The 26,104-nt window shown below is 44.8% G+C and overlaps 1 protein-coding gene across 4 annotated transcripts in view; it reads right to left on the reverse strand.

Annotated features, from left to right (window-relative positions):
- The window catches only part of LOC138514280 (uncharacterized), a 314,981-nt gene that overhangs the window by 5,773 nt on the left and 283,104 nt on the right, over window positions 1-26,104 (reverse strand). For all 4 annotated transcript variants that reach the window (XM_069629661.1, XM_069629659.1, XM_069629658.1 and 1 more), the window contains one exon: window positions 20,456-20,519. In XM_069629661.1, the coding sequence (XP_069485762.1) occupies window positions 20,476-20,519 (44 nt within the window). In that variant the 3' untranslated portion in view covers window positions 20,456-20,475. The remainder of the gene's footprint in view (window positions 1-20,455; window positions 20,520-26,104) is intronic.

The following is a 26,104-nucleotide window of genomic DNA, read 5'->3' on the forward strand; positions in this document are numbered from 1 at the left end:
TTCCCTTTACCCACAAAATTAAGTGTTCATGATTGTACTTCTTTTGAAAAATGATTACTTGATGCCTTTAAGTGTCCGTGAAGGAAACACACAGAACTAAAAGGGAACCTTTTTTTCTTACAGAGGTCATTTACCTCGCCCTGAAGAAGGCGGCTCTTACGAGTATCCACAAATTGCATTTACTTTATTTGGACTGTTGTATATTTGCCGCCCAAACGCTCACTGAGCAAGGGGGAATTCATGAAATAGTTCTAAGGCTGACAACTTTGGACTCCCGGGAGACACTGTCAGCACTTACCTACTGGATTTACCCAGTTCTACCCCCTGCAGCATCGGCAAAGTGTGTCTTTTTGTGAAAACAGTCAACAGAGACCACTGTTCACTCTAGAGAATGAAATATAGAATGTTTATGTGAACCTTCTGGTAGAATCATTGTCAGTTGGATTACCTGGTGGAATAAGACTTGCAGAACTCCTACTCAACGGGTGGATGCACACTTTGTCTGCACTCTATACTCTATGTGTGTTCTCTGTGATTCATGCAACAGCAAACTTCTCTCTAGTGAATACTTAAGGGTTAAAACCTATGTGCTTTGTGAATTATTGTCTGTGAATTCTGTCATATTTTGGTAAGCATGTCCAATTAGATACTGGTTCTTATGTTTGTGTAAGATGTCTACTTTTTCACAGTAGTTATTTTTCACTATGATGTCTCTGGTACACTGGATTTACTTTAGAATCAATTTCACCTTCATGGGTGTTGTTATTATATTTTCCTAATCTTGCATTTTTATTTGTGAAAAGCAACTCCACTTTTGAAATATAATCAATTGAACGTACTCCTCAGCTCATTTGTGTGTTTCTTTTCGGACAACTTTGGGATTTTACGATTCATCCGATCAGTAATATTGGGGATCTCCAATTAGGTCTTAATAAATATGACCACCATGGGTAAGACCCCCTGGTAGCAGTACTTCCCTCTTTTTTGATTGTCACCATATCCGCTGTGCCAGGCGGAACCAGGGGTTCAATCATCCTCTCCAAGCTGGTTTTTCTGGTAGATGGCACCCATGTGAGGTGCTGGGAATCAGAATGCAGCAATGAAAGTGGCATAACAGAGCATTGCCTTGGTGACGCATTGGTACTGTTCTTGACTACCTCAGGTATCAGGTAGTCCCCACCCACCAAACTCCAATTCAACTCCTTCATATTCCACCTATATTCTACCTATTAACACTTCACAAGCTCGCCCTGGTTCCATTTTGACCTTCTAACACCATGGAGGAACCCAGAATCTTGAGCACACTCTTCCTTTCGGTCAAGCATGAACCTTCTTTACATACCATATCGGGAATCTTAGCAGACCCCTGCTTTGAAGAGTATCTTCCCCACACTCATCCTTTCATTGAACCATCTTGTGTACATTTCCTGACACTCCTCCAGATAGCTTTACAGTTTCCAGGGTAAAAACGCATGAGGCCAGATACACCGAATCATGCTAGAGCAAGGTCACGCATTGGTCTGTGCCCCTTGAGGGAGGAAAACTGTGTGACACTAGTTGCAGAATGGAGAATTGTGAGGTATACCCATGTACCAGGGGACCTTCGATAAAAGTAATCACAAGAACGAAAACCAATCCAAAAAGGGCAGTATACCAAGCAAGAAGTAAGGCAAATGTATTGGACCCAAACAACAGGCACGCACGGTTCAGAATGCCCGTGGAACTGAACTGAATGAAATGAGCTGTCAACGCAGCCCACTCCAGCTAAACATTTTATACCCAAATTGCAAAATGATCATGCAATATTTTAGTTACATTTTTAGGGCAGGTCACAGGAGGTGATTGGTGGAACTACATCAATCCCCTCTATGCATGTATATGTTAAGTGACCCTGATTGGGTAGAAAGTTTCTTTGGCAAAAAAATCACATTAACACCCCTCGTGACATCACAAACCTTCCCAATTATGTGATTGTGCTGATCGGTCAAAAACACTTGTGTGCCATCGGTTGGCAATGCCCAATACACAAAATGGCCTGAGATGACAAGGGGTGAGACATTCACACTGAGTCCGAGCAATTATGTGCTGTGCGGACATCATTGAGGACACTGTACAATGTTGCTCCTAGGGATACCAAAACCTCTCTCTGCTGATTGGCTCCCTGTCACGTGCCCCATATCTCCGACCCGAATGCTCTGGCCCCCAAGCTCCCTTCTCATGCCTAGCTGCCAAGTGTAGTCTGAAAAAACGATACCACACGGTGGCTGGAGTTTAATTAACTGTATTTAATTTCTATTTCTCTCTCTATTCCCCTTGTGCACCCAGATGCCCAGCTCATTGGCCTAACAAGTATCTCTTTGAGGGATTTCAATGGGGCTGCGTTCTCCTTGGTAACTTCAGCCAAACACACTGTTTCTGCTGAATGTTCAACAAATACATAATGCTTGCCACACAAAGGCCTGCTGCTCTGTTATCTTTTATCTTTTAACTGTCTGTAAGAAATGCTTCCCTAACATGGGCCTACAAGAAAATGGATTCTCTACTGCTCACATATTGCTCAAAAAGCCACCCTACCACATTACCCCTAAGGCCCCTTGCTCCCCCACCTTGTGCCAACTCTACAACTACCCATTACTATGCCCAAAGCACCCACCCGTTATTGCGTTCCACCATGGGACTTCTTGTGCTGTGCCTGCATCTGTGTCCCCTTATGCAAGCAGTGCTGCTTTCAAGGACGTCCCCACCCGGATGACACCCACTGCATCACTCTCTATGTCACCAAGCTAATTAGTTACTTGTGCAGCTAGTATGTGCGCCCCCCCCCCGCCATGCCCCCCTCTTGGAAGCATTGAACTAGGACCTTTACAACACCCAAAGAATGCTTTTCAACAATATTTGCCAAACTGTCTTTGACACCTTAGCCAATTGTGGAGTCCCCTTGGTCATCCTGTTAAATCCCTCAACCAGACCATATTGTCTGGGGCAGTACAATGTTTTGGATTCATGGCGGACATCAGCCTGTCATACTCACCAACTCTGATTTGAGCTCAATGCCATTATCAGTTATACAACTCGAAGAGAACCCCTCACTTTCTCAAAAATAATCTAAACAGTTCACAACATTCTGAAATGTGGCATCCCTGGCACGCCACCATACTGTCCACTTCAAGTGGTAATGTGATAATATTCAAGGACAAAATAAGACTAGCTTTCATCTCCAGATCATCCAGAAGGTCAATAATACCAAGTGCTAATTTCTTCCACAGTATACTAGGCAATACCACCAGCCTCAACGGGGAGACTGCACTCATGTGTGCCATGTCACTTTGGGCACACATTAAAGAAAATATAACCACTTCCCCTACCTCGTAGTATAGTCTGGCCGACTAATAAAATTTTTAACAATCGCATCTTGGGATACATAAGCTATCACTGCACATTCGTCCACTTCTGCTGTCTCCTCTGAAGGTCTGAGGGTCAACTGGGGCAGACAGTCTGCTACCACACTTCTAAAGCCAAGTGTGCACACTACTTGAAAGTTGTAAGTTGTACACTTGGAGCGCAAGGGCCTATTTGTTGTTCTGGGGTAACACACACACACACAAACATACAAACACACACGTGGATCAGGAAGTGTATGTACCGGGGGTTATGGTCCATTTTGATTTTCGAGGAAGCACCCCACAAAAAAATTTACATTGCTTTGGCCCATTTACAAGCCAAGGATTCCTCCGTTATGGTAAAATAGTTCCTCTCCACACAGTGGACACTGTGGATCATAACAACGATCACAACTTTGTGGCGCTCAAGCCACTGGGTTAGGAACTCTGACAACCCCACAGTGCTTACATCTGTCATCAACACAGTATTGCCTGTCAGATTAAGCATTACTAATGTAGGGGATATTTCAATGCTCGACTTAATGATAGAGAAGTCAGCATCACTTTCTAAGACCCACGCAAACCTCTCTCTCTTCCTCAACAGATCTCTTAGGTGATTACTATCATAAGGGAAGGCACAGAGTAGGCAGACCTCTGGATACAAGGGGACCTCTGGGATTGAGGACAGGGGTAGACAGGCAAATGTTTCCATAAAGGAAGGCATATTGTAGGCAGAACTCTGGATACAAGGGGACCTCCGGGACTGAGAACCGGCGTAGACAGGAAAATGTAAGGCATAGTGTAGGCAGATCTCTGGATACAAGGGGACCTCTGGGACTGAAGACGGGGTAGACAGGCACATGTTTCCATAATGGAAGGCACAGAGTACGCAGACATCTCGATACAAGGGGACCTCTGGGACTGAGGACAGGGGTAGACAGGCAATAGTTTCTCAGCAATGTTCAGGTTATATGTCTTTAGTAAGTAGAAGAGTAGGATGTTTAATGTCACCAGGGCTCTTTAAGGCAGAGGGACAGAACAGCTTATTCAAACTGAATTAAATGATTTTGACAGTAACGTGTTGTTTACTGCCAACCTTACCAACATTGTGATCCAATGAGTGAGTTTATCAAAATTTCTACGGCAGTGAAGAGATACATTATTGTATATAAACCAAAAACCTTTTCGATGTAAACTATTGACATTTAGTTTCTGAATTTGATTAAATATGGAATACTAACAATAACTGACATTTATGTTTTGTGAGGCATAAAAATAAGAATGAAAAATATTTTTTGAAATAGCGCACTTTGTTGATCTCTAAGATAACTTTGTCTACCTTTTAGTTTTGTTCTTTGGGCTCAACAGCATCGATCCAGGCGCCAGGCAGCTTTCATGAGGTGATGATTTGGATTGCGTTAGTGAGCGGGTCGTCTGGGACCAACACACGGTGTGGTTCAACAAGCAGCAAGGGCAATGGGCACACATATGCTATAGGCAAGCAATGTCCAGGTCAGCATAGCCCACAAGTGGTTTGAGGCAGGAACCGCCGGCATGAGCAGTTATTTTTTGCCAGGGTTGTTGTGAGACCAAGTACAGGGTCTACATGGCGGTGGGCTCTAGGTCTGAACTCCCTAGCCAGGAAGGTTTCCAGGGAGTACTTTAGGGATCTGCTACCTCCAGTGAGCAGGATCCTAGGTATCAGTGGTCTGTTGCAGGTATGCCTTGTCCACAGCATTTCCCCCAAATGCTCACTTGGCATGGGTGGGGAAAAGAGGGTGCCACTTTCATGGAAGCTTTTGTCTTCAACTTAATGGAAGTAGTCTGTGGAGCAGACTGTACCCCTGACAGGTGAAATCCTTCTCCATCTGTAGACCAGAGTAGATACAACAGAAGGGATGGCCTCACCTCCTTAAATAGACTACCTGTAACAGTGGGTTTGTTATCTTCTAGCTTCTGTGAGGGGTGCAATCCTGGCTGATATGTCTGCAGGAATTGGGGAGGGGACAAAGGATGTTTGGAAGCCATAGGATGTCCCAAGATGGTGGAACCCCTTTTATAATGAAAAGGCCTTCACTGGGCTACTCTACTCAATTCTCAAAACTCTACTCCACCACCTTCTCCTGTCTGCCTACATCAAAGAGTCTGTAGTAATTGCCGCCTTGTGATTTCCTTTGGCCTGACAGAACCTGTCTTTTAAAGAATTGGACCTCTCCCTGTACCCTGGGGTAGTTTCCATTCTTCTGAAAGTGAGGACAAAGGGCTTTGCTGGGGCTACACCCAAATGGTCTGATTTGGGTTTAACTCAGTCCTTGACAGTGCATACACAGGAGGCTGTGACAATCACTAAGGACCGAGCTGACACTAAAATGACACCAAAATGTTTTGGCCAGTATAATTGTAAATTCCCAAAGGCCACCATGTCAAAACCAGAGATGGCATATTTATTATATAATCTGCCACCAAGACCTAGGAACATATAATTCCATAATAGTAAAACCTCTTGTTTACTTTCAAAGGGCTCCCCGTTTTTATTGCAAAAAGGGCCAACACATAAATTATAACAACTTTGGTTCTATAAATGCCAGGTGGAAATCCTTTAGAGGACATCTTCCTGTAGTAGTCCTGAATGTCCATTCTAAATTGTTGACTCCAACCACATGTGTAGCATGTTTGTAAACCAAAAATGAATCCCCATTGATGCTGGCATTCTAATTGCTGATGCCTAGCAGCAGGAATACAGGGGGTATCTTATATAGGGCTGTTGGTAAATTCAATCATACACCTAAAGGCTGGGATGTCCCACCTGCATACAAACCCACAAACGCCAGGTTGTAAAGCACGTAGAGTATTTAGCGGACCTGACTTTCATGGCAGAATCAATTTACTAGATCTCCTAAAACTGAAATAAAATCTCAGAGATTCCTCTCAGCAGATGGACATACGTCACGGTCTGCTACATTCTTGAGCAGGGCGAGGGTTAGAAAAGGTATGGAGTAGTTGCTAATGCAGTCCCTGCATCTATTTCCCGTGCACCTGGACTCCCCTATCAGAGGCCAAGCGCCCGGGCAAAGCACAATGATGGCAGGGGTCTGTACACCTGATAGAAACGCTCTTGACAAGCATCTTTCTTCCATTTCTACTTCCAAAACAGGCATAGATATGTTAAACAAAAGCATTTGCTATGAACCTCTAATGGGCCCGTGTAAATTCTCTCACTGCGCCCACATGGATGGGGTCGGTCCCCAGCACCCCCAACCACATGGTTGCCGGCAACCAATGCATAAATTAGAGTCGTTAACAGGCTCAACACTTGCACGTGCATGGAGGGCTTGCCGGTGCATTCCTTGGGCTTGCAACCAGTACCTCCCGTCCTCACAGCACAGAAGATAGTGAATGAATCAATGGAAAGAAGCCACAGAAAGGAGTCAAACAAACATGAACCACCAATCAGAAAATAGTCACTGGAACAAAAGAACGCAGATGACCTATGTGGCTCCATAGGTTTCAGTGATCCATTGTATAATAGTAAATCATTGATACAGGGCCAACTGCCCTCAGTTCAGAGGTGTTGCTAGGAGAGGGCTGCGAGGGCTATAGCCCTGGGTATTTTGGCTCTAGCGCCTGATAGAAGCTCAGGAGTTACAACCAAAGGGCTAGCTAGTCCTGAGACCCGATAGTCCCGCCATACAGACCTAGCAACACCCCTGCGGCTCAGTTCCTCAATATACATCATGGAAAGGAGTGGTTGTATGCAAAGAAAATAGATCTGCTTGACTTTGCTACAAATACACACCCCAACATTAATTTGCTTGGCTTGTTCATTAATATTTACGTGTAAATATGCATCACCCGTAGCACATATATTTTACCAGTATTTTTTAATTGCAGGATGCTAAGGAGGTGCAAAATCCCTACACATGAATGTTAATTAAAGCATGCTCAATCTTGTCCGGCTTAGCGCAGGCATATATTGAGGTGCTTCGATGCAAAGCAAAAGTACCCTTGGCCACACCATATCTCAGAAAACAAACGATCTGAAGTTTAAATATCGATCACATAGTACAAACAAGGCAGATACCACATGTTACGTTATCTGGCATTTGTATAGCGCCTTTTACCATTGGTATGATTCCAAAGTGCTGTGGGTTGAACGCCCTTGGGGTCCGCAATTCAGGTCAGTGGAGCTAGTAATGTATTAACACATGCTTGGGTGCAATCGGTATGTGTGCAGTCATTGTGGAATGAGTGCTGTGTAGCTACACACTAGTGCTAGGTGTGGCGCGGTGGTTGTGTGAGATCAGTAGAATGAGTGCAGCAAGACCAATGGACTTGGCTATCTGTGTTCTGGCGGCGCTGAAGTTTGTGATACAGTATGAGCAAAAGTACCCATAGTTACATCAAGGAAGGAGCCAATGAGGTCAGCGTCACAGCATTGAAGGAACAATAACTACAGAGGATATGGTACATTCAAAGACAAAAAGCACGCAGAGTTACAGCAAGGAAGGTGCTAAGGGGGACATAGAGCATTGAAGATACACTAGATGGCTACAGCAGATATAGTCAAAGCACAGAAGCTACCACCAATCACCTAAAGCGCCCATAATAACAGCAAGGCTGGTACCAACAAGGACATACAGCATTGAAGATGCACTATATAGTTAGAGCAGGTATAGACAAAGCAGGGAAGATACCACCAATGACCTGAAGTGCACAGGGAGGTACCAGCATGGGCATAGAGCATTGAAGATACACTAGATGGCTACAGCAGATATATTCAAAGCACAGAAGCTGCCACCAATCACCTAAAGCGCCCATAATAACAGTAAGGCTGGTACCAACAAGGACATACAGAATTGAAAATCAATGCACGAAATAGCGTCAGCAGGTATAGACAAAGCAGGGAAGATACTACCAATGACCCGAAGTGCACAGGGAGGTACCAACATGGGCATAGAGCATTGAAGATAGTCTAGCACAGTGTAAATAGTCAACTGACAGACAATATTGTCAATGACAAAAATGCACATGGTCACATTAAAGATGGTACCAATGAAGACATGCTTAGATTATTGGAAACTCCATAAAAAACAAACAAGCATTGCCAAAGTCCATAGTGTTGTCTTTTGCACAGTTGTTGTCTAAGCATTTGTCAGGTATTACTATCATATGCCGCAGTACTCACATCTTTCTCCAGGTAATGGCATCATATGTCCAGGTACTTGCATTATTACCATGGATTGCCTTCAAGTGTCCAGATACACACATACACCAATTCTAGGTATTGCCATTAAATGTCCAGTTAGGGCCCACAATGTTAGCTTGAATTAATAGCAAATGCCTGGGTACTCACAACATTGCTATGTACGGGTGTTTGCATGTGGGTGGTGTGCAGAGATGGACCGGTGTGGGGTGGGGTGGGGTGGTTTGGAGTAGGGACAGAGTGTGGGGGCTGAGGCGGTGTAAGAGGGTAGGTGCAATGTGTAGGTGGAGGCGAGGCAAATGTGTGAGGATTGAGGTAGTGTATGTTGTGGCGGAGGCAGTATGTGTGCAGTGTGCAGGGGATGTGTGTGGGGGCAGTGACGTTGGGTCTGGAGGGGTTAGGGAAGTATGGCTTTGGGTACTGGGTGCATATGGGGTAGGAAGAGGTGAGGGCAGTATTAGTGTGTGTTCGGCAGGCAGGAGAAGTGTGCATGGGGCCAGTGTGTGAGGTCAGAAGGAGTTTTGGGGGGCATGTGAAGTGTGTGTAGAACAGTTGGAGTAATGCATTTGGGGGCAGTAAGCACTGTGCGTGGGGGAATGACCAGAGAGAGGGTACCTTGTGGGAGTGGGTGAAGTGTGTGTAATGATGAGTGCAGTGTGTGAGAGGGAAAAATGGCAGTGTGTGTGGGATTACAGCGTGTCTGGCAATGTGCGTGTGTGGGGGTCAGGGTATTTGTCTTAGGGCAGGGGTTGTGTGTGGGGCTAGGACAGTGTGTGTGAGAGCAGTGTGTGTAGATGCTTAGTGTGCGTGTGTGTGGGAGGGGCAACAGGAGTGTGTCGAGAGGCAGTGTTTGTATGTAGGTGAAGGTAGGGCATTGTGTTTGTGGTTGCGTTCAGAGGCTGTGTATAGTAAAATTACTATTTGGGGATAATAAGATAAAAGCCTAGCAACATCCCTGAATCTGGACTCCTCTATTTCCCAGGTACATTATAAATCCAGGGCTACAAGTCCCAGAATGCAAATTAATTAATGAATTCTTTAATGTGGTATAGATTGAAAATAAATTCAAACTTTACACATATTACAAATTACAAACATTATACATAATTCATGAATATACCAAAAGCATGAATTAATAATCATATAGCATAAAATCAACTAAAAAGGACAATTAAACAACTTTCCTTAAGCTATTTACATAAAAAATTCATATCCAAGTGTGTTACATAAAACGGCCTGCATCTCGGATGTAATTAAATTAAGTATTTTTAGGCCTTAAACAATATCTATCTCAAAGATTACTCAGTGAGTTCCTTGACACTCCCAGTGTTTGGAATAGTTACAGTTCACGGGCCAGGCTAATTTCTACCTGTTGCCAAACGTTATATAATGCAATGAATAAATGCATATTGCAGGTGTTAGTGCAATAACGCCAGAATGTTATTTCGCATATAGTTTTAGGGTTGTGCGCAAATTCCCCCAGGTAGCGTAAGATTGTATTCTTCATAGATAGACATTCCGTAAGAAGATGTCTAGCTGTCTCCAGACATTCTGAGGATTTACACAGACGGCATATACGCTCAGCAACCGGGATATTGTCCCATGCTCCTCTGATGTACAGAGTAGGCAATTGTTCCAATCGGAACAATATGATGAAGCGTCTGAGTCTTCTAGAGGGGCATAGATATAGATAGGCTTGTGGTTTCATAAAATTGAATAATCTATATTTCACAAATTGATATGTCTTCAGACTGCCTATATGTGTAAAATTCTCGAGCCAATCCCAGAGGTCTACTTTTTTCCTTAGCGCATTTAGGGTTTCCTTGGTAATAGTAGCCCCTCTATGTGTCCATCCAATATCTGCCAAAAATGTGGTCATATCTTTATGTAGGGGAGATGTAGTGTATTTTTTGGTCACCTCCTGATGTATCACAGTTAGAAAGGGGTTCATAGTGCCACCTATCATTTTAAGGTAAAACCCTGCTCTTTTCTTCAATACCATAGCCTTCAAAGAGGGAAGGCCCAGTTCCAGTCTAATCAGGGCCATAGGTACCCCAGGGGATAGCCCCAATATCCGTCACCAGAACTTGCCCTCCAGCACTTGCAGCTATGCTAGGTCTAATGTGTGCAATGACTCCAGGCCATATATAATCATGGGGGCAAACACTTGGATATAAAGGTGGCCCGTTCCCCAGAGGGTAAAGCCACCCTGCTTGTTTGTAAAGGCATAAATAAATGCTATCGCTTGCATCACCCTAATAATGCGACCCTGTCTGCATAATAAGTAATCACCAAGGGGCTCAATTTTGACTCCAAGATAGCGATAGGATGGAGCATAGGGTATAAGATTATGGTGTACTATCAAATTTACTTGCGAAACTCTTCTTCTACTTTTGTTTTGTCCAGATTGATGGTCAATCCGTTTATCCTGGCATAATCCCATAGGGCAGTAGCGGAACGCCTCAAGCCACCTATGGTATTGTCAAATACAACCAGATCGTCCGCATATGCTAATACAGCACACGATGCATCACCAATTTTATGAGGGCAATTGTCAACCTCAGCTAATACTGCAGGAATATCGTACACATATAGGTTATAAATAAGGGGGGCGGTGACACATCCCTGCTTTACCTCCTATCTTGGGACACATTTCTGGTCATATTTCTGTCCTGATCTAGCCTCAGGCGCACCATAGTATTTTGATGGAGTAATCTAAGGTAGTTTAATAACCCAGGCGGACATCCCAATTTCTCTAGCTTAATCCATAACCTCTCCCGTGGGATGGAGTCGAATGCGGCCTGGAAATCGATGTAAAGAGCGTACAACGGGGGCTGGCCCTTACTAAGTGCCCATGTTCGAAGTATTTCCATGACCAAGAGGTTATGTGAGATGGAAAAATCCTGTCTAAAGCCACATTGGAATCTGCTGAGTATTTTGGCATCTTCTACCCATTTCTGCATCTCACAAAGCAATAGTGAGGCAAAAAGTTTACCTGAAATATCAAGCATGGATAGAAGCCTGTAGTTATTAGGATCAGAACGGCTGCCTTTTTTTGAATACAGGAATAAGAATCGCTGTCTGCCAGGACCGGGGGATTATCCCCTGCACTAGGACCTTATTGAATAATAAAGAGAACAATTCGGCCCAAAAAAGAGGGTGGTTCTTAATCACTACATTAGCTAGGCCATTCGGGGCAGGGGTTCTGGAGGACTTGAGGGTAGCTATTTTATTCAGAATTGCCTCAGCTGATATATCAAAAGGCGGATGGATAGGAGCCCTCTCCAATACTCTGCTCATGGGTTCCACTCCCCCTGAATTTCGGCTTAGTAGGAATTTTACCCATGTCTCCTCACATATAGGGTTAATTAAAGGGCCTTTTGCCTTCTCTCTATTCTCATTGAGTAATAACCAAATACTACGAGAATTTCTCGTACAAATCGTTTGTATCAGCTGCTGATATCTGGTATTTTTCTCTGTTGTCTTATTGTTCTTAATATTCGCTTTATAGTGGTTTTCGATATTTCTTAATTTTTCGCGGTATAAAGCTCCCGATAAATTCATGTGTTTCAGGCCTCTGATTAACTTTCTTAGCTCTCTCTTGGCATCCCTGATTTCCCTATTAAAGGGGAGTATTGCACCCCCAATTTTTAGCATATGTTTTTTATTGGCCGTGGCATGCTGACCTGAGAACCTCGATATCCAGTCTTCAATTTCATTTGCCGTCATAAGTTTGAAGTCACAGGAGCCCCGCTCTAAGATGGATTCCAGAGCTTCTGTGGCCAATCTTATGTTCTTCTCAGACCACACTATTCTAGATCCTGCCTGGTTAGCTTGGATGGTACCCGTGTTAGCAGGGGAGGGAGATGATTTAGGTATACTAAATATACACTGTAGCGACGCATGATCGCTTCATTTATTAGGCTTGACTATCATGTCGCTTACTCTGCTCTGCATTACGGGGCACATGAATATATAATCTAATGTGCTCATGTATGTCCCACTCGCCCACGTGTGTCTCCCCGGCCGATCTCCTGAAGTACGGCCATTAATCATAGCCATATCCCAGGCTTCAAACAATTGCAGCCAGCCTAATTCTTCGGCCTCCCTCTTTCTATGGGACATCCAACATCTTTCATTGAGATCAGAGTTAGAAGATATAAGAGTCTCGTCCGTCATATGGCAATTAAAATCACCCATAACCACCACCGCAACATTGCCCGTTCTTAGTAGCCATATAGACAATAGATCTTGTATTGCCTCTTGCAGTGAGTCCCGAAACAATTCTCCTGGAGGGTTATACAGATTAATTAAAAGGAACCTTCCCGAGCCATTTTCCTCATGATGTTCAACCTCTACTGCCAATCGCAGCTCCTCAGATTTGCATTGAATCTTTCGGGACATAAACATGTTCGATACCCCCGTGAGTAAACCACCGTATGGATGCCCCTTGCTGCCCCGTTTAGCAAATGCTTGATGTATAACAAAACCATCTAACAGTAAAGGGTCGAGAGACCATGGGCCTCATCACGACCCAGGCGGTAAGTTACCGCCTGGGCCGTGACTTTACCACCATGGCGTAAACTATGTTTACGCCATGGTGGTTGGCGGACTTACCGCCCCATTCCGACCTTGGCGGGGCGGTAAGTCCTCAATCCCCATTTACCCTTCCCCATTCCCATTTTTGCCCCATAGGGCATAATGGGAGTGGGGAAGGCGTTAATTACGCCACCGTAAATTACGGTGGCGTAATTAACTCCATGGTCCCTTAGCGCCATGGATTTTAACACCTGCTAAAAGCAGGTGTTAAATTCGCCATGGCGCTAAGGGACCTCGTACTCAGGCGGTAAGGGTCGGCGCTGTTTACGGCGCCGTAAACCCCTTACCGCCTGGGTCGTAATGAGGCCCCATGTCTCCTGTAGACATATACAACTATGTTGGGACAGTAAGTCTACTGAGCCTTCCGGCCTCAAGAGATGGGAAAAGCCTCTGCAATTCCAAGAAAGTAAAGACAAACATCAGTGGTTCTGTAGCAGCTGCGGGATGGATTCTAAAAGTGACTTCAGGACTTGCTGTATTTCCTTTAACGCAGGATTGTCCCCTAGTCTCGATTTGAGCACATTAGCCACAGGGGCTGTTACCATAGTGTCCTCTGGTTGATCCGAGGGTACCTTCTCCAGCGGGTCCACATCAATGTCAATGTCCACTGCATTCAGATCTTCTTTGTATTTTCTGATGAGTTGCGCCATAGTCGGAAAAATGCAATGTAAGGCAGAAACATTAGGGTTGGGGCCCGACAGGGGTTCTACAAATAAAAAGTCCTCAGATTTTAGGACACGAAGTTGAGGTATATGATATAATCTTGTTAATAGTTCCGAGCGTGATAACCAGGGATTTTTGCCGCTTGGGTACAAATTCTTAATGAAACAAATACGGGTCGTATTTATGTCCTTCACTTCCTTCTTCTGGTCCAATGGCAAAGGCTTGGTAGGTTCTTCCACCGCCCGTATTTCAGGGGGAGGCTCCGGCTGCATATGTATACTGGTTTCCAACTCAGGGCTCAAAGGTCATAACTGAATCATCATCTGGGTCCATTCCCATTGTCTTCTCTTCCGGTATCAGCCAGTCTATTAATGGTCCCTTAGCCTTTGCCGCCCTTTGAGCTGCTCTCACCAGTCTTTTCCTGGCCTTTTTTGAGCGGGTCTCAGGTGCCGGCTTGGGCACTGTTATAGGTGGTTGGGCCCCTTTTGCAGCTGACTTGTTTTTAAGTGCCTTTTTTGCCAGTCTTCGTTGTTTCCGTGAGGGAGGGCACCGGGGGCTTAGCTCATGCTCTGGATCGTCAGCCTCCACAGGGATTTCCTCAATTATGCTATCACTATTGGGCACATATTGTGCTTCACCCCCCTCTACCACATCTTCCTGTTCTTCAATCTCCTCGACTGTCTGTAAGGCATCAGATAGATTCATTTCTGCCTCTTCTCGGAGGAGATCCTTTTGCTCTAAAGCCAATGTGATGGTGTTAGTATTGGCCAAAATTCGCCCTGACATTTGTAGGAGTATTTTGAGGGCAAATTGAAGAGCAGCCACCGATGATTGTAGCTCAGTTATCTGTAATGAGCTTGGCTGTGATTCGATATTATCTTCCATCACATTATCCGGTTTGTCCTCCATTGACACCATTACCAGATTTGGAGAAGCAGACAGACATCCGCTAATTCCCCCACCGGTATGCACCCCCGAGACACTATTCATGCTGTTTTCTTTTAATGGTGTTATGCCACTGGGTGACCTCAGGGGCGTTTGTGTTCGCATCCCTCTCTGTATCGTTAGACAAAGGTCTAAGAGGGAATTATTGTCAATGTCGTCGAAATTGGAGGTATTTAAGGAAATGCCGCCACTCTCTATCGGTGCCGGTGTTTCCTCAATTACAGTGGAATTTGTGGCCGGGGGAGGGTTCACAGGAAAGAACTCAGTTATAGCCCCTTGCGCCACTGGGATAGCATATTTGGCATTCTTTTTGGATTTGCCCCCTTTCTTGTGGGATTCCTTAGGTTCCTTTATGGGTTGAGATTTATTTTTACGTAGATTATAAATCGAATGGGGTGCTCTTCTTCCCCGCTGCATGTCTACGTTAAGGCTCACTTCACTTCAAGAGTTTATTTCCCGAAGGTGCAGGTTAGTCCAGGCAGGTAAGATAGTAAGGGCTGCTACTAGAGGCCAGGAAAAGTTTTACCTCTAGAACTGCCCTGGTGAGGTGACTATGTAGAGTTCCCCAACTTTTACTGGTATCCCCCCCACCGGTATAATGACCCAGGAGACTTGTAGGCCCGGATCAAAGGCTACAGCCCGCAGTCTCCGGTAAAAATTGCAAGCCCGGATCAAAGGCTACAGCCCGCAGTCTCCGGTAGAAGTTCACAGTTCCCCTTTTTCTCAGGGTCCACTACAAGCCCACTTCAATAAGTGTCACAAGAAGCCACAGGGAGCCACCGTGCCGCGCCGCGCTGTTTTACAGCAGGGGAAGAAATTCCACGGCTGTACACGGCGCGGCTAGCTTCCGCGTGCTTTCGTTCTTCTGGCTCCAAACTCGCTTCTCACTTTTGGGCTGCCAAGTCAGCCCTGCACGCCTCAATCTCCCCGCGTGAGGCCTCCTGCTCATTCGCTCACCCGGGAGGGGATAGGCGTTGCGGGAGGGGATAGGTGTTGCAAGGCGGAGGGGGAGATCACTATCCCCCGGCTCTCAGCTCGCCACTCGCAATTTCTCCCCTTTACCGCACTCGCCTCACACCTCGCCTTACACCTCACCCTTGGGTCTTTACCTCCTCACGTTCCGACCCGGGCCTTTCCTCGGCTCCTCGATGGTCCGTGCAATCTCGTCCTTCATTCCGCGTCTCGCTGAGCTCCAGCGAGCACCGCCGATCGCCGCTTCCGGCTGTGCGGCGTTAGAGGAGCGGACTCAGCACTCACAGCCGCTCCTACGCTCTCACGTTAGATTGCGTCGGACCGCGCGTCAAGCCGCACCAGCAGTTACTCGCTCTCTCACAGAATGCAAAGTTAAAACCAGGACTGGACTAGCAACTCCCCAATGGAATGGATAATGTTGGTCTATATGCATGCCTCACCCAATGTGGGCCTAGATCCGTCTCTGCTGATGAGCAGTGTCCCTTTCCATGTCCGCCAGGGAAGGTCACGCATTCCGAACAGAGTGCAAACTTTATCACACAAAAAAACTAACAAAAAACTTGATTAGTCCAAAAAAACAGCTACCTTCACTTTGTGATCTCCAGCAACTTTCGTAGCCCACCAATGTTGACGAAGCGACGATGGCACCTCTAACAGGGTTATCTGTGCACATTTGATGTCTGGGCACATCCTGGTGTAGTCCACAGGCACTAACGTCTGTGTACAGCTATGGGACATCAAATCCACTTGAAAAACATGGCAGACATGTTTTGGCGACATATGTGTACCATTCTTACCGGATTTGGTGCGCATGCAGACCTCTTCTTAAGAAATAGGGCCTCATTACGAGGTTGCCGGTCCGGTAACAACGGTACCGGTATGTTTGCCGGTACCGTTGTTACCAGACTGGCAAACTCCGAGCTGTGCCGCAGGTGCCTTTAATTCCACCAGGCCTTCCCTGGCAGAATGAAAGGCCCCCGAGAGCACAGCATGCCTGTAGCACAGGCACCGTTATGAACCGTGCCGGTGCTACAGGTATCCCCATTCCCATTGAGCCCTATGGGGCCGGAACCGGCACCCGCGAAAGGGCAATGACTGGGTCCGGCAGGTACAGAACACCCCGGTAATTTCCCATTTGCGGGTGCTGGACTTTCATGCCGGTTTGGAGGTAGCCTTGCCGCTCTTACCGGTAAGGCTACCTCCAACCTCGTAATGAGTTCCATCTGTGAATTACTCCCCCCACCTCTCCTGGTGAGGGCCACGCTTGCAGGAACGCCAGCTTGTAAATCACAGAGCCAGGGCCTGCCTTAGCCACTCAAGGTGTCGTGAGCTGTGAGTACCTTTCCCCCCTCCAATACATTTGCTTTTTGTTTTTTTCTTTTCAAACCTGACAGCCTTGGGCTATACTCCTGTGCAAGCAAGGCACGTGGAGCTGCTAATCCGTCCTCCCCTCACATTCATTTGTTGATTTCAATCAATCAATCGATCAATCAATGTGAACTTTATTTCAGTGTTAAACCAAAAAAACTATACAACAATGCAACACAAAATACCCTCATTTCCAATATCACTTCCAACAAAAAACAAACCAGTGACATAAAGATAAGAACAGATTTAGAAAGAGGTTAACACAATGATCGTGAAACATGCACCTATACAGCATCTTTATCTTGTAGTACTAGGGATGCTCACCCTCAGCCACCAGCGTTGCAACACTCCTGCATAGTGGGCTTCCCTGTGTGGGTCTGGGGTGGTGGGAATTCTCTTGTCATGTTCCCTCTGGGTTCTTTGATTAAGAAGTGAAACACATTATTAGAGTACCCCGTTTGGAGGGAGGTGAGATTTCATGGAGGGCGGGGGGGATCCGTGCCAGATAAGATGACAAATATGTTGCATTCCCCAACTTGAGAAATTCAAGTAATGCTAGTCATTTTTACCCAATGTACAGTCAAGATTTGGGGGCGGGGGGCTGGTAAGTTTGCTTGACATAACAATTTATTTTGACACTTCATACTTGTGTCGAATTGTTGAAGACAGATGTGTGTAATTTTAAACCTGGAGAGCTGGTTCCCTGCGTTACCAAAACTGTGTGATCCTGGGCATACCACTTTCACTTTGCACCTCAGTCCACTTAATTGTCAAAACTGACTGCTCGTAAACCAGTGACCACCGTACGCAAGTCTACATAAACAAGAAAGAAGCATTCGCAAAGCCGATCGTTTTTCAAAGTATAGGCCCTGTAAAGATGGTCTGTCAGAAAAAAAAACATATGTCAACAAGTGGATCCAGTAAAAACCATTTGGCAATAGACAAGGAGAATAGCCAAGCACATACCCTTTCCTCAAGAGAAAAACCTGAGATGGAATACTCTGGCTGGGGCAGAGGATATCCCAAGTTCTACAATTCCATTTGTGAGTAGCTCATTCTAGTGAACCTTCCAATTCATATCTAAGACATGGTTTCTACTGGATTCAGGTGTAACACATGGGTTTTAATTATAGATTTTACCCTATGAAATAACAGTCCTAGACCTTTCTTGGCAATAATTCAGCAAATGTACAGACTCTCATCTCTGAGCAACTTAATCTTAATCCAGTAGAAACTATTTCTAAATAATCTTCCAAACTTTATATCATTGCACCCTGCCGTCAGGCAAAAAGAACGAGACAGCAGTGGATAGTTACATTAAGGTGGGATATTTCATTTGTCTTCTACTGGATCCAGCTGCCCACATGTACTTTATTTGACAATTAGGTAACCTGTACAAATGGCAGAAAATAAACAGGCACTCTTTTTGTGCACAATCACAAAAGAATGTTGTGCAATGCTATTATTCCCGCTTTTATCACTTAGCGTGGAGCATACACACGGTCAGAAGTGCTCTTTCCATGCACCTTCAAAATGCTTTTTTATATAATGACTTGGGACTAAATACAAGGTCATCCGTGTGGTAAAAAAGTGGTGGAAATTCCGCTACCACCATTTGTACTGTACTGCTGTATGATACTTTTGGCCTTGAAGTAAAGGATTTACATTTTACAAGGTGCTGTAGATAATTTCGCCAGTTCAGGGCCAAAAATCAGTGTGTTTACTGCTGCGAAATTTCTGATCACAGTAAATTTGCCAAAATACTCATGGGGTCCTATGGACTCCCTAAGTCGAGACTAACACTGCATTACCACTGCTCATAAAAACACTATAAATCAACGAGACAGGATGACAGTAATAGTATCATAGTTTGTCAGTAATTACTGCCAAACTCATAATGAGGCCTTTACTTTTTATTTTTTTATTTATTAATATGTGTTAGTTCCAAAGGGAACTTTTCACATGAAAAGAAAGATTAAAACAAGTAGATCAAGTACAATATTTCCAGTACAAATCATTTCATGTTTACAAACTCAAGAAACAGATTAAAACAATTAAGCCAATTAAAACCAATTAAGCCTCCAATATAACACTGTCTCTGTGAACGTTAGATCTAGTTTGGTGGAACTTCACCTTACGAGTTTATGTCAATCCATTGTTTCAGTCTTTATGGCCTTGTCTTCAGACTCAAATTCACTTGGAACAGTCTCCCATATTGCAATTAGGGCAATTCACACTGAGAGATTTTTAGTATTGAGACAATATTGACAAAACTCGGTACTACAAATTGATCCCGGACCGTGTACATATTTGGACAATCTTTTCATGTATAAGGGTTGATGTGTGTTTACCAATCAGCTATGTGCAGAAACAGTTATCCTGTTGCAAAAGTACTAATCCTGATTAGTTTACTTTGTTATAAAAAACCTTTGATTTAGGGGTGTTACTTTGACAGTGGCTTTTCCTGCAGTTCTGTTCCGTGCTCTGTTTGAAATTGCTGTCCCAGCTGTGTCTGGGCCCTGAAAAAACTGTGTTACTTCTTGCTCACAGTACACTCCTTTTTTGACAACTTTTGTTATTTTTACTGCAACATGTTGTGGTGACCCCCTGCACAGTTAGGACATCGATGAGTGGTGAGGGGTGGGGATTTATAAACAGATGTCGTGGTAATGGGCGTGATGTGGGTAGGCACATAACCGAAAACCAGCAGCAGCCTGTGTGTTGCTCATCACACATCATCTCTGTCATTCCTTTGCTTTGTATGCCAATAGTCTACCTAATAGTCAAAACTAGAAAATTACATAGTCACTGCACAGAAGATAACATACAAAATGAAAAAAGACATAAGAAAAGGTAAGAATCGTAATATAAATTACAAAAGCAGGGACAGAACAAACAAGGTAGATTACATTAATGGGGATCATAGCAGGACAAACATAAGAACAGCCTGCCCAGACTATTTGCTAGAAAGATGTCTCGGGAGGGAGGATAGCTCAGGGGCAACGTGCTCGCCTTGGAAGCAAGACGACAAGGAGCACCACAGGTTTGATCCCCGAGTCCGCACTGGGTATTACACACGTTATGAATAACCTATCATATCATACCATAAAACACAAAAGTCACAGCAATGATAATACCATGTAGGTTAAGGCCGATGAGCCCTGAATAACTCACATGCAGTAACATGCAGGGGGCTGATGCACAATCATCTCAGTGGGAACCAAAGCACCCAGTTCCCCGTGGCACGTGTCGTGATTGACCTGGAGCCCCAACTTCGAGTATGGTCCAGAATAATCGAACAATTGCTTAGTGAAAATCTACTTACTGTGTTATCCTCTGGCATATTCATGCGTTAGAAAGACAAATAATGGCCATAGAGGCGATGCTGCCTAAGGAGGGAAGAAACACAGTGTCAGTGGTTGGCGAGTGCGAATAACACAATAGTAAGCCAGAAATATATCTGCCAGTAGATTACCACTGTTGGTTAAAAATATAGGTAACACAACGCTTTGTCCTTCGTTACCATGAACAGTACAGATACATGAAAGGCAAGACATTACTGCCGGTGGTAACAAAAATACTGGTGACCATGGAATATATGGATTCCTGGAGACCCCTTTCTCTCATTTCCATGGGGGCCATTTTCTTTGTTTACATTTTCCCTATTTTTGAATGGCCACAATGGAAAGGGAGGAGGGACTACTTGTAGTCCCTCCTCCCTTTCCATGTTGGCCATTTTGTCTCTTTGCCTTTTTCCATTCATTTTGAATGACGGCCATTGAAAGGGAAAATGTACTTCGTTTTCCCTTCCCTGGTGGCCTTTTTTTTAAAACATTTAAAAAAGAATGCTCTTAGTGCCCCGGTCCTACGGGCCAGGGCACTAATACGAATAGGCCCCTCGCAGGAGGGGGGCATTACCACTTCAGGTAATGCCCTGGTGCCTTCGTTAAGGCCTGTAACTATGGGCCCCGGGGCATTACCTGAAGTGGTAATGCCCCCCCACCCCCGCTCGGGGTCTATTGCTTAATTACTATGCCCGAGTTCTTGATCACTGTAGATGGTTTAGGGCAGTTACCCATTTCCAAAGGCCATAAAGGAGGAGTTTCAGGTGCAGTGTGAAGTGAGACTATCTTGATTTTCATTTTGTCTGTACTGAGTTTTTGGTAGTTGGCCCTCATCCATTCACTTGTTTGCTGAGGGAAGTGTTGGAGTTTCTTTCGTTGGTCATTTTGTATATACTTTGTGTGTCATCTGCATAGTTGTAACAGGGGAGGCCACAAGATTTTATGATCTTCATCAAAGGGGTCATATAGATGTAGAAGAGGAGCGGTGACAGGTTTGATCGTTGGGGAACTCCACAGGTCATGGGTTTGAACTGAAATGGGGAGGAGCGCCGTTGGTTTCTGTTCTGTCTGTTAGGAATGATTTCATCAATTGTAAAGTTGTGTTATAGAGTACATATTTTTCAAGCCTTCTGATTTGTTTAAGGTGGTTAACGGTGTTGACGTCCACTGAGATGTTGAGGAGTATTAGTGCACAGGTTTTGTTGCTTGCTGCAATTTTGATGTTATTCCAAATGGAAACTATTGGTGATTTGGTGCCTTTCAGTGTAAAACTGACATATGAACAATCTAGTAAGTTATTAGACCCTAAACACCCCGAGATGTGGCTGTATATGTAGTTATATAGACATTTGGCTGCATAAGGTATGTCTGGTATAGGATGCAATTTGGAGGGGTCTTCTGGGTCTCCAGTGCTGTTTTTTAGAAGTGGTGTGACATAGACAACATCTTGAAGCTTGTTGAAAGCTTTTAGTAAAATTCCTGCTTTGAGCCAGCAGTTAATTAATTTATCAAAGTAGAAAGCAAATGTTTGCTTGTTAAAGGATCTCTGTATAGCTGTTTGGGGGGCAGGATCAATCAGACAGCCGGCTTTGCAGCTAAGTTTCACCAATTTTGTGGTCTGGCTCAGATATTGTTTTAAAGTGTTCATCCGTGGGTTGTAGGATGAATGTCATTGACTAGAGTTTGCATGTTGCTTCCAATTCCGTTGCTTATTGCTGGGTCCATGGCTTGCTGTATGTTTAGCACTTTGATTCTAAAATGGTTGGCAATATCATCACATGGTTTTCAGGTAAGTGAAGGTGGTTTGCTGCAATAGATCAGGTTTTCTAGCTTATTTCTGGGGTGAATTCTTCGGCCAAAAATCACCATGGACTGCAAAAATTGGGAATTACACCATGGTACCACCCCTTGTAATCCCATGGTAAACCCGTGGGATCTAGTGGCGGTGACAGTGACTGATTCTGGTGGCAATTCAGCAGATTTACTGCTGAAATACCACCAAACTCAGGAAGAGGCACAATGCACTTTCACAGGAATGCCTAGAAATGAAACCCAGTAGCGCATTGTGATGAATCCAATGGAGTCATCACAGATTCCCCAGCGGTAACCTCCTCTCATGTGGCCAGAGTATGGCAGCTGCTACTGAACCTGACCCTTAGGGCAGCCATATGAAGGAGGAGCCAGCTACCAGTTAGATGTCATGGCTTCATGGGATGAGGCATGGTATCCCCCATTTTCCCATGAAGAAAACCCACCGATACCCCATACCCTATTGGCTTACTGTCATGCCTCTATTCCCCCCTTTAGGGAACACAGAGAAACCTTTTCCCAAAGTATTTTTGGTCAAATTCCCATTCCTAGTCTAAAAAGTAAAAGCTCCAAGAATACTGTTTGCAGTTCTAATTCCCCTTTATATGGTACTGGCTTGTCATACTGAACCATTGAGAATGACTTCCCAAGTAATCTGCATCAGTTAACCTCAGTGAACTCCAATTGCCACAACCACCTAAGTACTGGGACGAGGAGGAAGAAGGGAACAATGCAGAGCAGAAGGAGCCTCATGCTCAATGAGCGTGCTAGTTGTTTTCAGCAGGCACCTGTACGCTGGCATTTAAAGATGGAAAACAAACTATTGGAGGCTGCTATTCAGAAGAAGACATTGCATCGTTCTCTGAGGCATGTGGAAGCAAAAACCAGCGTGGCGGAGTCAAGTGGCTCGCCAGCAAAGAGGAAAAGGAAAATTTCACGAGCAGGAACTGCCAAAACCAAGGGAGGATTCCTGGCTGTTCCCAGCTGGCGGAAACAACATTACACTTAACAGGACCTGAAGGAAGGCAGGTGTGCAGAAGCAGTGTCGTGAGAGAAACCGGAAAGATGTGGAAGCAGGCCACAGTGGAAAGCAGGTGGCAAATCTATGCCACGTAAGTGTGAGCAGGACCGAAGATGCCACACAGAGCCGGTGAGTCAACCCAAACAAAGCGGGGACCCCAGGATGTTTCTGCGACCGCGCCAAACACAGTTTATAAGCATGAGAGCCACAGAGACAGAAACAGTAAAACAACTATTGTCAAGGTAACAAAGCATATTGCAAGCACAACCCCCAGCCATATATGAGTGCATGGAATGCTGATAAGGGGGAAACTTAAAACGAACATTGAAACAATCAGATATACAGAACCAATGAAGATAAATGCAATCGTGGATGTAAAAGAGACTGTTTGCTATGAAAATAAGATTTCCTGGCAGGTGATTATATCAGGCCGTTGGAAGTGCAGAAGAAGTCCTGCCAGGGGAGTACACCAGGCAATTGCAAGTGCATAAAGAGTCCTGGCAGGGGAGTATACCAGGCAGATGCAAATCTACAGGAAGTCCCGAAAAAAAGGACTGTGTTTGTTGAACCCAGAAGTAACCTTTTGAAAGAAGGATCAACAATGATAAGTGACATTGGCCCTCATTACGACCCTGGCGGAGAGGGGTTTACGCCAGCGTAATGCATGGCGTACCTCTCCGCCAGATTACGACTTCCCGTATCGCCATGGTGATTTTTACGCCTGCTTTTTGCAGGCGGAAAAATCCATGGCGCTACGGGACTTGTTGTTAATTACGCCACCGTAATTTACGGTGGCGTAATTAACGCCTTCCCCACTCCCATTATACCCTATGGGGCAAAAATGGGAATGGGGAAGGGTAAATGGGGATTGGGGACTTACCGCCCCGCCAAGGTCGGAATGGGGCAGTAAGTCCGCCAACCCCCATGGCGGAGTTGGCAGCTCTGCGCCATGGTCCATGGTGCAAATTGCACCATGGATCTCCGCCAGGGTCGTAATGAGGGCCATTGTAACTAACAGGATTGTTGTGGGCCAAGAAAGACACAAAGACATGTTACACCAAGAATCATTGACGTAGCATTGAAGAATCCAGGGGAAGGAGGTCATCCTCTGGAACCAAGGTGCTGTTACCTTGGATAACATTTGTGTTGGAGCTGTTCTATTTTCATTTATGACCACTTTTTACAATCACCAGGTTAAAGACATTTCCCTTTTCATCTTATTATTTGGTTTGTAGTGTGAAAGTCAGGATAGAACATGTGGACACACAGACATTTTTGATTTTGAAATCCTAGCACAGCCAGAACCTTAGTTTGTGGTTTTAGGTAGGGAGCTTCTCCTTAGAGCACGGTCAGGGAGTCATTTTACCAACCAGTTTATGTTAATAAATGTCTTTAACGAAAACATGCCAACTTTGTGTCGGACATTCATTTCTGACCCCTCACAGTATACAAAATGCAATTCAATGTGTTGTCTTAGGGCTATCTAGATAGATGTGAGTATAAGGCAATGCCCTTGCCCAGCAGCACCCAATAATAGACACACTATTACATGAAATTAAGCAATTGAGTGCTGTATCTTGGGGATGTCTGCACGTGAATACACAACAGAGAACCGTAAATATGGTACCCAAAGAATGCATCATTATGCCAGCTGACCCACATATCATGCTTCCGAACAAACCAGTTACTCATGCCCTGAAATTGGTAACCCAAGAACAGAGCCTCTTCCCGGAAGTAAATAAAAATCCTGTTTTGATGAGTAAAATAACAACCCACAAAATGAAACCACATTCACTATTACATAAAGTAATTAGGACCTCATTAAGACTTTGGCGGTACTACCTTTGGAAATACCCTAAAATAGAATTACCATTAGCGCATGCAGTAAGCATGTGGTAAATAGAAGGGTCCACATGATTCTGAGTCACGTAGACCCTTCAGTTATTCCCCATTTTGTATGCCCACCTGGGCCCATGGGGAATTGCCATGGTACCACTTGTCATATTACTGCATGCAATATTATTGTATCTGGTCATGCTTTTGTATGGAGAACATTTCTTCCACACTAAAGCAAATGGATGCTTTCAAATGGTAACTAAGAACTTGGAAATTGTTCATTGGTTACCTGTGGCCTTGCGTGCCATGTGTTCCCATTAAAGCTTTAACGGGTAGTTAATAAGGTAGTCATATTTGCAGCTCAGTTTGCTCTGCCAAGGGCCTTCCAATCATAGGGCCTCATTACACGGATGGCGGTAAGGATTTATCGGTACCGGTAAAATACTGGTACCGGTAAATCCTTACCGCCTTACTACGAGGTCCCTTTGCGGGTTGGGGGATTTAACGCCTGCTTTTTGCAGGCGTTAAAAACCAACCCGCAAAGGGACCCAGGGAGCTAATTACGGTACCGCAATTTGTGGTACCGTAATTAGCGCCTTCCCCATTCCCATCGAGCCCTATGGGCCAAAAATGGGAATGGGGAAGGGCAATGGTGGAAGGGGGAATTACCGCCCCGCCAACCTTGGAATGGGGCGGTAATTCCCCTTTCCGCCAAGGCGGTGCCGGTATTTTACCGGCATGAACCATGGCGCTAATGGTTCTCCGCCATCCGTGTAATGAGGCCCAGAGTCTCACCCATTGGAGCGCACTATTTACTCAGTCAGGAGGTCTATGTCCTATACTAAGAAGTTGCACATTATCATGTATGTGCTGCTACACTTGTCAGGTGTCTCAACTGCATCTCTGTGTTTCTGGACTGCAATAGTTTTCGAACTATCATAGATACCCAAACCCATTTGGCTTA

Source organism: Ambystoma mexicanum, chromosome 12, assembly GCF_040938575.1.
Source record: "Ambystoma mexicanum isolate Mex_15411 chromosome 12, UKY_AmexF1_1, whole genome shotgun sequence".
Taxonomy (NCBI): Eukaryota; Metazoa; Chordata; class Amphibia; order Caudata; family Ambystomatidae; genus Ambystoma; species Ambystoma mexicanum.